The sequence below is a fragment of the Eucyclogobius newberryi genome, unplaced genomic scaffold (assembly GCF_026437365.1).
Source record: "Eucyclogobius newberryi isolate DKJ021-1_F unplaced genomic scaffold, fEucNew1.0.hap1 SCAF_16, whole genome shotgun sequence".
NCBI classification, from domain to species: Eukaryota; Metazoa; Chordata; class Actinopteri; order Gobiiformes; family Gobiidae; genus Eucyclogobius; species Eucyclogobius newberryi.
The window spans coordinates 14,684,450-14,698,832 of NW_027315790.1; the positions used below are offsets into that span (position 1 = coordinate 14,684,450).

The 14,383-nt window shown below is 40.2% G+C and overlaps 3 protein-coding genes across 10 annotated transcripts in view; 1 reads left to right on the forward strand and 2 right to left on the reverse strand.

The window, feature by feature from the left end:
• Positions 1–7,242, reverse strand: part of LOC140361827 (triple functional domain protein) — a 64,361-nt gene extending 57,119 nt beyond the window's left edge. For 4 of the 7 annotated variants that reach the window (XM_072447698.1, XM_072447697.1, XM_072447696.1 and 1 more), the window contains exon 1: positions 6,938–7,237. In XM_072447698.1, the coding sequence (XP_072303799.1) occupies positions 6,938–7,007 (70 nt within the window). In that variant the 5' untranslated portion in view covers positions 7,008–7,237. Of the gene's footprint in view, positions 1–6,937 lie in introns of all 7 variants that reach the window. The other 3 variants (XM_072447702.1, XM_072447699.1, XM_072447701.1) reach the window with 3 other exon arrangements.
• A 3,006-nt stretch (positions 7,243–10,248) lies between these two features.
• Positions 10,249–12,274, forward strand: cfap90 (cilia and flagella associated protein 90). 2 transcript variants are annotated; one of them, XM_072447127.1, is made up of 3 exons: positions 10,249–10,411; positions 11,064–11,189; positions 12,085–12,274. In XM_072447127.1, exons 1-3 carry the CDS (start codon positions 10,295–10,297, stop codon positions 12,256–12,258), a joined length of 417 nt encoding a protein of 138 aa, XP_072303228.1. In that variant the 5' UTR covers positions 10,249–10,294; the 3' UTR covers positions 12,259–12,274. The 2 variants fall into 2 exon arrangements, with proteins under 2 accessions (XP_072303228.1, XP_072303229.1); XM_072447128.1 differs by having other exon boundaries at positions 11,073–11,189.
• Positions 12,275–13,295: 1,021 nt separating this feature from the next.
• Positions 13,296–14,383, reverse strand: part of adcy2b (adenylate cyclase 2b (brain)) — a 49,383-nt gene continuing 48,295 nt past the window's right edge. The window contains exons 23-25 of the mRNA XM_072447704.1: positions 14,116–14,227; positions 13,917–14,041; positions 13,296–13,482 (exon numbers count right to left, since the gene is read on the reverse strand). Of these exons, the coding sequence (XP_072303805.1) occupies positions 13,330–13,482; positions 13,917–14,041; positions 14,116–14,227 (390 nt within the window). The 3' untranslated portion in view covers positions 13,296–13,329. The remainder of the gene's footprint in view (positions 13,483–13,916; positions 14,042–14,115; positions 14,228–14,383) is intronic.

The following is a 14,383-nucleotide window of genomic DNA, read 5'->3' on the forward strand; positions in this document are numbered from 1 at the left end:
TAGTATTTACTATTATCATTATTTATCATTACAGCAAATAACTGCTGTGCAGTATACTAGGTAACTTATTAATATAATATTTTTCAGATACCAGTACTTGAACGATACCTGGTTTCGGTACCATTACTTCAACTGTACTTTACTGGTACCCAATTCTAATTAATAAAACAGAATTGTGGCATTCATAAAGTCCTTACTTATTGAATACAATCTCAAACTTAACATCTGAACATTGACCAAGGCTATCGATATAAGAAATAAAATGGTACAGAATAAATTCTGATTAAATTCTATAAGTTCTGCGCTTTAAAAGGGAGTACAGCCTGTCCATAATATTCACTTGGCTGAAGTTGGTAAAAATCTGTTCACAATACTGTATTTTTTGGACTATAAGTTGCACCGGAGTGTAAGTCGCACCAGCCAAAAAAATGCATAATAGAGGGGGGGGGAAGCATACAAGTTGCACTGGAGTATAAGTTGCGTTTTTGGGGAAATGTAATTGATAAAATCCAGAATCAGAATAAGATTTATTGCCATTGTCAATGAACAAAATTCACAAACATAGGAACTTGTCCTGGTGATTCGGTACAACACAAACAACAAAACAATGAACAATGAATAGCTATCAGATATATAAAAATAATAAGGAAGTTAAAATAAAGTCAAAAATAGGCTTGATAAATTTACAGTTGTACAGATATACATATGTAGTGCATTAAGAAGTGAACAGTGCAGTGAGTGCAAAGTGCTTAGGCAGTGTTCATGAGTCCAACGGCAGAGGGAAAGAAACTGTTCATGCGGCGGGAGGTTCTGGTCCGAATGGACCGTAGCCTCCTGCCTGAGGGGAGTGGCCTCCTGCCTGAGGGGAGTGGCCTCCTGCCTGAGGGGAGTGGCTCAAATAGTCCGTGTCCAGGGTGAGAAGGGTCGGCTGTGATCCGACCTGCTCGTCCCAGAGCCCTGGAGATGTACAGGTCCTGCAGAGAGGACGATCACCTTCTCAGCAGAGCACACAATGCGCTGTAGTCTCTGTTTGTCCCTGGCTGTGGCTCCAGCGTACCACACGGTGATGGAGGAGGTGAGTATGGACTCAATGATGGTCTTGTAGAACTGCACCATCTTCTCCGCTGGCAACTTAAGCCTTAAGTGTCTGGTATGTTTACGTAACATGTGCTTCCAGCTGATTGGTCGAAAAATAACAACATTGCGCTGCTGGAAAAATAGGTGACGCCGAAAACTACCCATCTTTAACAGCTTAATGTGTACTTTTAAGGTAACGAATACTGTAGCATGGGGGGGGGGGCTCCTTCATAACTTCAACTTGAACATTCTGCAAAAAAACTAAAATCACACATTTGAAAAAAATATATTAATTTGTCTTTTTCTCCATTTCGTCGGGGCCGACTTGTGGCGGTTTTTAGGGTGGCGAGTCACATATTAACAATTATTCAGATAACAATGGCATAAAGAACATGCAAACAAGTTTACCAAAGCATCAATATTACCCCAAATCACTAAATCCATTGAATTCCTCTTCCTCTGTGCCATTTCTAAACAATTCCACAAACTGCGGATGCAGAGGAAGTGCTGATTCTTCTTCTGCGTCGCTTAGAGCCTAAAGCGCCCTCTTACGGTTGTCAGTGTGAACACAATGAATAATATCACATATAAGTTGCTCTGCAGTGTAAGTCGCACACCGGCCAAAACTATAAAAATGTGCGACCGGAAAATAAGGTATACACACTGGTGATTGGGAATCTGATCATCATCATCAGGAAAACAGGGCAAACACCTGATCCATTACCTTTTCTAGCAGCGCAGATACCGGTACTGGTATAGGTGCATCCCTATTGAATATTTACTATTGTTGCTTACAAACTTACAACTTTGGCCAAAGCCAATCAGAACAGGGCAGACAGCGGCACACAGCTGTTGCCTAGTAACGGCTCATAAACCATAGCAATTGTGAAGGACATGGAAGTTGAGTGCATCAACTCATATCCTTTGTGTGTGGCGTCACCGTCCTTCAGACAAGTGTGAGATAAATAATCGCGGCACAATGACAGAATGTCTGTGGCCTGTACATTTTGGGTCTGAAAACTGCACATTTTAAAGTGTGTGTCTCAGGCCTTCAAAGTGTTAAAGAGTTTATACTACTATTAATCCATGTAAACCTAATTTGCTAGATTAAAAACTGCCTTGACATCTCTGAAAGCAAGGGGAGGCAATAGTTTTATAGAAACTATTATATACTGCTATATTGTTGCTATATTGTCATTAACAGGAGCATTCGCAATTTCAGTGGTTCTCAATCATTGTCAGTCGCAACCCCTAAAAAACTAAAATAGGCTAAACCGCAAAATGATAAAGTATCTTATGTCTAATGTTTGATTTTATTTTCAAGATATAAGCCTAGATACATCTACATTTACCACTGCATTTGAAGGGTGTTGAGCCTTGTTTAAGATTATTGCTCAACTTTTCAAATTGTCCCCATTTCATCTGGGGACCCCTGAAATCTTTTTGAAACCCCCAGGTTGAGAACCCCTGCACTGTTTGACCAGGAACCTAGAGCAGAGTATAACATCTAGATGGGCATAGTAAAGATTAATCACCTGGGTCTGTGTCTAATGCTGTAAAGAGTGAAGGGCTTGGTCAGCAGCAGGAAAAAAACATGTTTTTAAAAGGGACATTTAAAGTATAGTAAAATAGTTCTGACTGAAATTTAAGACATAGGTTTTTGTTCTAATAGCGGGTTGGATTACTGAGACAGACCAAAAAGTCAACGCTGACATCATCCATGCTTAGGGCTACAACTAAGTGGAAGTTGTATTGTTTTTTGTGTAATTTCTCACAGCCCTGTGATTGAGAAAAAAATAAATCTTAGTTTAGCAAGACAACTTTTCATGGGTAGGATTTAATGACCATTCCTGGTGGATTTGTCCAAGGTGGGAAAAAAATAATCATAACTCAGCTATGGTTACAATGAAAATTTGACACTTGCTCCGTCAGTCGTCTCGTGGTGACAAAGGAGACTTCAAACTAACCTTTGACCTTTGCATTCATCTCCTCACTAAAAAGGTGTTTGTGTTACCTCTGAAACTACCTGACGACATAAACTGGAGAACCACTGCTGTTCAAAGAAGAAATGTCTGCATAATGACTGTAACATCAGCCTGTGCTTAAAGCAGAAAACCTTTGGAATCCAACTGATGGTCATTTACAGGGCCACAAGGAAAGTAGTGAGAAACAATGCTTACTAAGAGGGGTCCAGGACCAATTTTACAGAAAAAAAAAAACATGGCCAATAAAACAACATTTTTAAAGGCACTAGTCTTGAGTAAAGAAAGGAATCGATAAGTCCAGCCTTCATATAACAGCAAAGCATGAGCATGTTGTGAAGGGGGGTGACATGGCACCCTAGTTAGGGTCGAAGAACATTTATCCTAACATCATCCTAAGACTTCACTCACACAAATCATAAAACTGAGTAAACTACAAACATAGTGAGCAATAGCTAGCAATATTAACATCAGATATTACATGATTACATATGATCATAAGAACTTGAACCACTTTAAAGCCGGTAAAAGTAAAGTTGCAGTGTTATATCAGTGAAAGAAGGCTTGTGGTTTGTGTAAGTGCTGAATATATAGTTCCTAGATAAGAGACACTAAATCTCCTCTAATCCGACCAGTCTCACACAACAGAAGATAAAGGAAGAGCACTCATGTTGAGCATTAGTTGAGCTTCTGTTGTAGGACTTGGCAGCTTTAAACCTGGAGAAAACCTTTACTGAGGGGCCTCCATCAGTCTCCATCTCCAGGATCAATATCCATTAGTCGGTGGGCCTGGGCTGGTGAGTGTGCAGACCTCATCCTGACTCAACGCAGTCATAAACGCAGGATCCCATTACTCCATCTCTTTAGCTTGTCTGTTTCCCCACTTTGACAAAACACACACAAGTGTTCATTCAATGCCCGGGATTGTCAATGGGGTTGGGTAGCACCTACACATTCATTCATTCAAGTTACTGGCAGCTCACATTCTCCCACTTTACAGAGTAACATAGGGTATCAGCCTCTGAGTCATCGGTGCAGCTCAAGATGTTTGAGATGGAATGACTTGGTGATTGACAGCGTGCCACAACAGAACTCCCCTTTTCTCTGCTGAAGGCCTATAGGTATTAATTCAAGTCTGGAAGACAGAATAATGGAAAGGGAAGCAAGCCTTTTTATCCTTTTCATTACTTTGTATCAGGACAGGGAGCCTGAGCGAGATCCTGCAAAAAGGCAACTCACTGGAAGCACAAAGAGCAATGCCGAAGGACGGAAAAAGAAATGAAGACGATGGGGTCTGGGATGGAGGGAGGTAACGCAAGGAAAAATAAGCATAGCCTGCGGCAAGACACTCAAATCTGTGCGTGTCAGAACAAGACTCCCGCATCTGTGAAGAGGAAGTTCAAGAGCAAAACAAGAGAAGAGCAGAGCAAGAGCGGTGTGAAAAACCACTGGTAGGCTATGCTTGCAGACACAAAGTGCTCACTTTTGGGTCATGCAGAGTAATGCATTGTCAATGTACCCATTATGGAATTAGTTTGAATGTAACAAACAGAAAAAATATTAAGACCCTGATGGACAATATTAAAATGAACAGAAATCCCAGACGTTGAGCATTTCACTCATGCATGTAAGACTGATGGTGAGAAAATTAACACAAAAATGTTTGATGGTCTTGTTGCCTACACCAAATGAGACTATTAGGGATCATTGTATCACAAGGCCTGTCATTCAGCCTCTGGAAAGTGTGCCAGTGACAGGCAAAGGGAGACGGCATGAGAGACATTGTTCAAAAAGCACCAAAATGTAGGGCACAATAATCAAGAACAGCTGCAGTTGGAAATATTATAACACACAAGTCAGTGACAAACTTGACATGGGAAAAAAGTAAGGTATTGTGTTTTTTTGGGATGCAATTAATATAGCAGCAAATATCAATTTGAATATACATAGATTACATAGAATAAAGATAGCTATAAATACATTTGAACTAAAGCAGCAACGGGGCAGATGTGCTACGAACAAATATACTGCCAAATATGCATGTGTTTTGCTATTGTAAATAAGAGCTGTTCTATACAATGAACTCATTTGTTGCAGATGGCCTTTTGGCATAAGACAATGAGCCATGACTGATGTTTCGATTACACAAAATATTCAACATCTGATTACCATGAGGAACAGGGGCTGCAGCTGTGCCGTATAAACAATGCAGAATAGTATGGTTGTCATCTGAGCAAGATTCACAGAGAAAGTCTTTTAAAATCAGATCTGCACAGTACCAATAGTCAGCTTCCTTTGTGACTCATTATCTCGTATAACACAAAACCGCTAGAGCCAAAGGCTGGATGTCAAAGCGCTGCATTCTTATTTTTGTTGACTGCCATTTACACCTTCATGTATTCTACAAAACCAGGACTATGTAAGTCACTCAAAAGTTAACATGGTCTGTAATGAGAAACATTGACGTATTACTTCAATGTTCTCAATTTGCAGGACTGAAATTTCTTTGTAACTTTAATTTAAGAATGGAGGATTGCTCAGACATTTACTGATGATAGAAAGAGAGATCTGTCCTCTGAGATAAAGATAAGATAAGATAAGTTCGGTGTTACAACGCAGTAGACACAGGGGGAAAGGACAAAAAAAAAACACTCTTAATAAATAAAATAATAATAAAATAAAATAATAATAAAATAAAGTAAAGTAAAAATAGCTAGCATAAGACTAAATAATACTAATACTAATGGTAAAATGCCATTATCAATAACTCAACCCTTATTACACCATTATTATAACAAAATATACAAATGCCTGCAACTGCATGTGCAACATCTATCCACAGAACATCGAGTTGTCTTCAGATGCAAATGATCTTCAAATGCAGGCCCTTTGACAGCTGAACATAAATCTAAACTGACATGAATGTGTGAAGTACTCAGTGTCTCTCTGTGCACTGGCCCAAAGTGTGCTACACCGCTAGAGCTAACACTGAGCACACCCATCTATGTGCCACGCCATGTATTGTTTACATAGCCCGGTCGCTTATGCTAATTCAGGAAAAGCACAAAAGGCCCAAACAACGTGCACTTTAAGCGATCCGTTTCCCCTGTACACGTTTGTGAACCACGAGCCGTTTCTCTCATAGTTCTCGACGCAAAAAACCAGACGCTTTGTCATAGCTGTGACAGAGTGCTAGCGCCGTTAGCTTCATTAGCTCGCTCTCCAGCAGACAGGATCCAGCAAATCAGTTTCACAAATGTGTAGCTAGCTCTCACTGCTAACGCTGGAAGCATCCCGGTTTATCGGAAAAACAAGTTTCAAAATGACCATGGATTCATGCTCGACGCGTGTTATAGATTGTGTCCGATACAAACAGAGAATAAGACATTGTAATAGTGTAATTTAAAGTAGTAAAACTAAGCATTGTGTGCCTTATGCATGTCTGAACCACACGCACAAAGTTGTGTTGATGTGCTACAACGGTGCCGAGCATGATGCCACACGTGAACATGTACAGTTTGCGATTAAAGACGTGAGAAACAACATAAAGACGGGACAATAATGTGACTTGTATTTGTCAGAGGCATGTGTCCTCCTCCTGCTGCGTAAACGGAACTCTCCACATTAGCGCTGGAGCTAAACTGCCCCGCTGATCTTCACAAGTCATTTCTGAATTATGACATCATTACAGCCACACTTTCCCCTTTTGTCAACTCGTATTTATAAGTAACTAGTGTAATGAGCGACAGAAAAGCACCCGATGCACTCCGCCAGGGCCAGTAAATGCACCTCACAAACAATCGGGACTCTCGCGTAGCATTAGGCGCTGCTCCCAGGGGCCACACACCGAGCTCCCGAGTCCAGCACCGGGGGCTTACCTGTCTTGAAAAGGGCCGCTGAGTCGCTGGCGTCCTTCGTCGACTCGTCCGCTCCTTCCCCGGAGCTCATGGCTGCTCGAACTCAAGCCAGGAGCTCAGTGTGTCCCAAGTAGACTCTCCCCCAAATACAAAATAAGACGGCACAAAATCACTTCCCCCCTGAGCGAAGCGCCATCCAAATCACAGGGTCGGTTTTGGGATGTGAAAAACGCTAACGGTGCCATCTGTAGACCTCCATATTAACGGGCAACGCGGAGTCAAAGAGCCAGCCCCGGAGCACCGGGTTCTCCTCGGAGTAAAGCCGAGACCGAGTGGCTGTAGCGCGGAGGTGGGGCCCCGCTCCGTGAGTCTCCGTGAGTCTCCGTGAGCTCTCGGAAATGAGCAGACGGTGGGTCATCAAGGAGCGTCTGCGGTCATGCGTGCGTGTGCGACAGGCTCACAACACCAAACACTGAAATGTGAGCTATTCAAGCACTAAATCATGAGGCTAGACATTCATAGGTTAAAAGATACATAGAAGGGTCATATTAAACAAGCTACTTTAAGTCAGTATATAGTCAATCGCTGATGGCAAAAATATTGACCTAGTTTTTTTATTTTTATCTTTCAACATATCAACTATTTCCATAATGACTAATAAAGACAAATGCATGATGAATCCCGGATAAATCCCAGATACAGAGCAAACGGGGTCAGCTCGCTGTTTTGATTGAATCTGTCTGAGTCTTGTTTCAATCGCGCGTTAAGGACGCCATCTGCTGGTGTCATTTGGAACTGAATCACATTTCTCATTTTAGGCCTTCATTTTATTGCTTAAAGTACTTTAAATGAGGGTTTCATGTTTATTTACTCATTCATTTTTTTTCCTTATTACAAACTTTAGATTTCCCAGGGATTCTCATGTTTATTTATTCATTCATTTCCCCCCCTTATTACAAACTTTAGATTTCCCATGGTCCTACAAAATAAAACCCACATTATTTTGAAAAGGTTACTATGATACTGAAAATGACAGGCTTTTAAGTCTAATGTTTCAATCAAGAATAGCTTTCGTTACTGGTTGAATTCGAGAATGGCTGGCTAGACTTGTATTATCGACGTACACTAAAATATTGCCTAAAAGGTATCAGAAAATAGAAACAAAGGCGTATTGTTCTAAAACATCTTGATTGAAACCTGTTAGTACCCCACACACTTAAAACTAAGGTGTCCCTCATTTGGTTGATAAGCAGTGCTTGTAATACTTGTAATACCCAGCAGAGGGTACAATGACACTTCTGATAGACCAAATTGGACCTCATTCAAGGTTTTGGTTTATTACTAGACCATTTAATTACACTGCTAGATTAAGAAACTTACATTTTTAATCAGTTCCAAAGTAAAGGATAGGATAGAGTGAGAGGAGGACAAGGTGCTACTGCCCATGTTTAATAACTCCATCTAATATGAAGAACTAACCCTTTGTCTTCAGGTGTTTTCATTCCCACAGTGACCCCTCCAAACAGCAATATGTCCCTCTGAAATGTCAGCAGTAATCACTCCAGTGCTCTGAGACATCCTCCAGAAGAAATGAAGGAAAACAGATGCTGATCATGCTTTCCGTCCCTCCTCTACTCTCCTGTCTGACCCTTTGTCCAAACATGCCCACACCGTCCGCTGCATGCCTTTGTTGTCAGCCACCTTTTGAACTCTTCTAAGTTGTCATGTTTTTTTTTTTTTTGGTGTGTGTGTGTGTGTGTGTGTGTGTTTTGCTGCTTGTGTGCGTGTCAAGATCGTGGCAAAAACTCACGCTCCAAATGCCCCTGAGCTCAGTCTTCTCACTGGTGAATGGTAACCCCTGCTGTGCTGTCATAATCTTGCAGAAGGGGATAGTAGCAGCAGGTGGGGCAAAAAAGGAATAGAACTGTTATCAATTTTCTAAGATAAACATAACATAGGAACAGATATTTTATTTCACCATTGGGAATAATCGTCCAGGCCTAGTTTTTCCTCTAACTAGCCTTTTATAGTCACAGCCACAGAACACCAGAATGGTTTAGAATAGCACAAATGCTTTCAAAGATTACATCAATAAAATAACAATCAAATCATGGGTAATTTACTTTTAATTTCCCAGTCAAGCCATGGAGGAGCAAACTGCACACTTTCAATATAGCCTCTAAAAGTAATTGCAATGTTACGGTCAAATAGAGTGATTATATCTTCATTTATTAGTCCAGTCCAAATAGAATATTATGGAGTAAGTAAATGTGTGCCGTCATTTACAGAATGGTGAAAAACAGAATCTTCATATTTTCTTATTGCTGAGTGAGAATATATTACCCATTGCTTCCTTTCAACTGGGATACCTTCTCTATAACCAAAATTTGGTTACACACCTTGCTGGAGAAAGGTTTTGGCAACACTGTGGAATATGCAAGCAAAACTAGCCAACTCCAAGGAGACAAGCAGGTAGCAGACCCCAGACAAGTTGCACAAGCCTGAATAAAAGTGTAAACCCTCAGACAAATGACTCTTTGAATGATTCACAGTATTGAAAAGTCTGGACACTAATGGTATGGCCCACCAGTTGTAACAGCTCCACACTACAAGACTGAAAATCAAAAGAAAATCAGGCTAGATCATTTTTATTAGTGACAAGACCCATGAACTTGCTGTATTACTATAAAATGCTCCATTTTAACAAAGTTGCCCCATTGGGCAATATTATTGGGCAATAGAATGCTGTGATGTCACAAACTTGCACATTCAGTTCAACATCTTCTCTTTCAGCACAAATAAACACAATTGAGAGTGGTGCCATTATTCAACCCTAAAGGCATGATTGTTGTCAGTTGAAAAGACTTTAAGCAATAAATATGATATGAAATAATGAGATGGTTCAACAGTTATGGATTTTTAAACTGGATATTTCTTTTCAAAAACAGTGAATCTCCCATTGAGCTATCATAATCAAATTCTAGAATGTGAACACAACCTATTTCTCCAAATGTGGAAGCAGGGATGTCATATGAACAGATGTCATCATGTTTCAAAGCCACAATAATCCACACAATAACAGTGCATTTGCAATTATACAAAATATTTTGGGGGAAATTAATGTATTGAATTAAATAAACGAATGGCTGCAACATGCACATCAGTAACTTTAAAACACCTTAGTAGGCCTATTATTACAACTGCATTGAGCTGTCCGTGAAGGCTACACTATTGCGCGGCCTCGTTCCCTAGCAACGGCCTAACGCAGACGCTTGCGAAGTGACATCACACAAAGCACGAGTGACATCATCATCATCACTATAACAACATGTAAACAGGAAGTGGCGCTGCATTACGCGGTCTCTCTCGTTGTGAACCATGGATGTCGAGAAAGAGGCGCAGAAGACACCGCTCAGCAATTTGTCTGTGTTTAGTTACATCCCCCCGAGACGAACGGAGCCCAAAGAAATGTCTTACTTTTACCGAGAATCTCAGGTATCACGGGACAAACACTTTGCCTGATCTGTTGTCACGCTTGTAGTAGTTACACTCCAATATGCGAATATATTTAGCGAATATTTGCAAATGACATGTTAGGGGTCATTTGTTTCACTTGCTTCAATGTTTTCTATGAGGCATTTAATAGTATTATATAGTATGATCTATTTATTTATTCTGGACTAGAAATTTGTATCTATGATGGCTTTTACTCTGTATTTTATCCGCTGTATTCTGACACTAATAACTGTTTGTATACTTGTTATCCATGTCTCTATGTCTGGAGCACTAGTCGTCTCTGTTGTGTCACTGTCCATTTTCTGTCAATGTCATTAATGTTGTCTATGTGTGTGTGAGCAGCCCACTCTTTACCTGCAACCAAATCTACCCTCGGGTACAAACAAAGTTACCTTACCTTACCTTATTAGATTTATCAGCCATAGAAAAAAATTATTCACAGGATTCGTTTTTATTATTACCAAACATAACGATCAGAAATAGCCACTTGACTCATGTTTGACTGACTTATATTGTATATTGGCATTCATGGTTACATTTCACTTGTCTTGGTCCATATGGTTAATAATATGCTTAGAAATGTATAAACTTCACTTACGGTACATTCTTCTGGTCATGATGTTCCCCACAGGATAAGCAGGAGACAGAGATCACCATGTTTGACAGGGTGTACAACCAGGCCGAGGGATTTGACAGGAAACTACATCGGGATGACAGAAAGCACTGGAAGGCAACAGGGCTAGACGTACTCAATGAGGTATTTTTAACAGCGCTTCCACTCAAACCCACCTCATTAAGTTGCCCCTGGTTAAATGCACTATGTAAAAACACAATCTGCATTTGGCTGTTAGCTGCTCTTCAGAGTGGAAGAGCAGCTAACAGCCAAATTGCATGAGATAGATGTAGCTTGTTGGTATTCAGTGCTGCTTTATGTTTATCTGACATTGTATAATAGTTTTCCTCTTTACCTACAGCTTTCAATATAACTTCAATAAGTGAATCCTGCATAATTATAACAACGTTTCAGACTCATTGAACCTCATGTTGGTGTTTATTATAGATGAATGTGTTCATTACTCATCTGCACCTATTAATAAATTGATATAATGTATCATAGAGCAGGGGGTGTTCAAACCTTTGAAATGGTTGGCCGTATATTGAAACAAAGATGTAGCGAAGTGTCAATCAAGGGCCACGGACTGATGGTCAATCCAGAACCAATTAACCTTTAAAAACCTGAATCATTTCTTATTGTTGCGAGTGTGAGGGGGGCAGTGGTAACAGTGATCCTCAGTTTTCATCCATGCTTGACTGGTGTGAATCCTATTTGTCTACATGTCCTTCTTAAGGCAGTGCTTCCCCGTGGAGTAATTATTCATGTGGTGAAACCGAGCTCACAGTGAGTTTGTGGGCCAGTGAAGAGAAGAAGGCAAGTGGAGCAGGCGGCGCTTGGCTCAGATTGTAATTACAGTCACTTGAGGCAGCTACTGCTAAAATAGACACGATATCTGACATTAAATTCAGACACTTTTTAAAAAAAAGATAGAGACTTAGATTTATTGTGAGTGCACTGACTCCAGTACTCTCTAGTACGCCACATGACTTGTGTTAAGTAATGGTATAAAGTTTAAAAAAAAAGTTTGTGTCCCCAGGAGAAGGCCCGCGTGGTGCCGGTGCTCACCTCGTCAGAATATGGCCGCCGCGTGTCTACGGAGCACAGTGGTCGACGGCATGCACGTGTGGCTCGCATGAACGCAGAGTTTTTCACCAAGAATGGAATCATCTGGAATGTGGCTGAAGGTTATGGATCTGTGACCCCTTTTTAAAACAAGTACCGTTTTAAAAAGTCTTTAGTGTGATCAGTTTGGTTGTCTTGGGTAAATTCCAGTGTGTGCATCTGGAATTTACCCATTCCAGATGCACACAATTATATTTCTCTGGCTTATCACATCAAATGTATAATCACCACTCCATTTTTTGTCAGTGTTCGAATCTAAAACTTAGTAAATTATCAATGGGATGTCAACTATTTATGGTATAGCTGATGAGAACCTGTGATGTATATTATGTTTAGTACTTTTGACTCAAACTTACATTGTCTTGATGTGACAATGCCTCATTCTCCTCATCTTTGTGTAGCATTACTGGAGTCCAAAGAGCAGTATTACTCATGTACACAAAAAACAAACATTTGCCGAATGTAACAGTGTAGTGTCTGTAAATATTCACAATCTCTGATCAATAAAGATGTAAACTCAAAAACTGCAATATTTAAATGCCTGAACAAAACATGAATTCTGACAGATTTATATACAAATGTTTAATGGATAACAAAAGAATGGCAGTGAACATTATATACACAAGAGCTTTGTTCCTTATGCCTTGTATAAAAAAAAACATTTACTTGAGTTTTCTGTCATTCAGTAAAACAACACAAATGCAACTCAAAGCTATTATACTGCTTTGCATGTTTGGCTTCTACCATATGCGCTGGCGTTAGCTGGCATGGGCTGCACTATATGACCACAAACTAAGTCTAACATCCATTTAAATCAAATGGAAGCTCAGCAGCAGCTCAGTGATGCCAGCCAGGCAGACACAAAACCCGTCCACAGGCAGCTCAGTCTACTACAGGCTCTGAAGCACAACACTGGCATGGCTAATTAGCTCTGCACCGATACTACTATTGTACACATGGGCGACGAGAAGGCAAACCTCTGTGCAGCTCTTCAGGCGCTCTTGTTCCACTCGAGATTAGTAAAAACCCTCCAAAGAGTTATGCTTAAGACAGATGTCGACCGCTGTGGCTTCTTAGTTATAAACAATTACTTAAACAACCACTTGGATTGCATTCTTCTAGATCTAGAGTCTCATGGCTTAGTTAAAGTGGCGCACATTCAAGGCATCACGGTCCCTTGTGAGAGCGATCGGGTCATCTCTGTGTGGACATAATAGGTCGTCAATTCCCCTTTGCCTTTGACATTGATGACACCACGACAGGAGCACATGTATCCCAGATTTGTGAGGATTCGTTTGGTCTCCTCTGTCACCTGCCGAGGGAGATAGAACATCTGAATTATTATCTAGAGTAAGACATTAAACATAATGTAAACTGGGAAACATCAGGTATCGCTTTTAAATAAGTGACATTAGTAAATAACCTTCAAATAACCTTTTCCAACACAAAAGTAATGATCTAACAAATAATACCTGATGACACTTTAATTTTATCCAATGATTGTAAATGGTCCCTGCATTTCTAAATTAAAATGACCATTTATTGATTAAATAGGCAGTTTTCTGTTTTAGAACTCAGCTCTACTTCCTGTCATTTCACTATGATAAATATTTACCACCAAACAAAGTGATAATTAGAAAAACTTGATAACCTTTCATTTGCACTTTAAGCTTTGTTTATTGTTAAATGCTTATTAATTTCTTATAAACTGTTTACTACTGTCTAAAGCGTTACCAAACAGCCTACCTGTATTTTCCCCAGAACTCCAGTAGTTTCCATGCGACTGGCCACATTTACACTGTTACCCCAAATATCATACTGAGGCTTCTGGGCTCCGATAACTCCAGCGATCACAGGTCCATGGTTTATGCCTGAATCAAAAATCCCAAAGCTGATTCCAAACCATCACTTTCAGATAAAAGAGTGTGCAAGTCGTCGCTCTCACCGATTCGGAGTCTGAAGTCGTTAAAGGAATGTTTGTTGATGACGTCAAGCTTCCCGTTCAGAGCAAAGGCGAACTCCACCATTGTGCCTATGTGCATGTATTGTCTGTCATCCTATAAAGAGAAAGAAACAAATAATACAAATTAAAAGTTGAAGGTCTTATTTATACTTGAACAAAGTTTGTGAACTCATTTTATAGCATAAAGAGGTTCAAATGAATTTAGAAATGAACTGGATGCAATGTGCACATCTCCACCAAAGCACAATCT

Bases quoted from the DNA above. Each gene is read 5' to 3' on its own strand.
- cfap90 (XM_072447127.1), top strand. From the start codon at position 10,295: ATGGATGTCGAGAAAGAGGCGCAGAAGACACCGCTCAGCAATTTGTCT. The intron at 10,412-11,063 runs GTATCACGGGAC...TGTTCCCCACAG, and splicing joins ACTTTTACCGAGAATCTCAG to GATAAGCAGGAGACAGAGAT. The intron at 11,190-12,084 runs GTATTTTTAACA...TTGTGTCCCCAG, and splicing joins GGCTAGACGTACTCAATGAG to GAGAAGGCCCGCGTGGTGCC.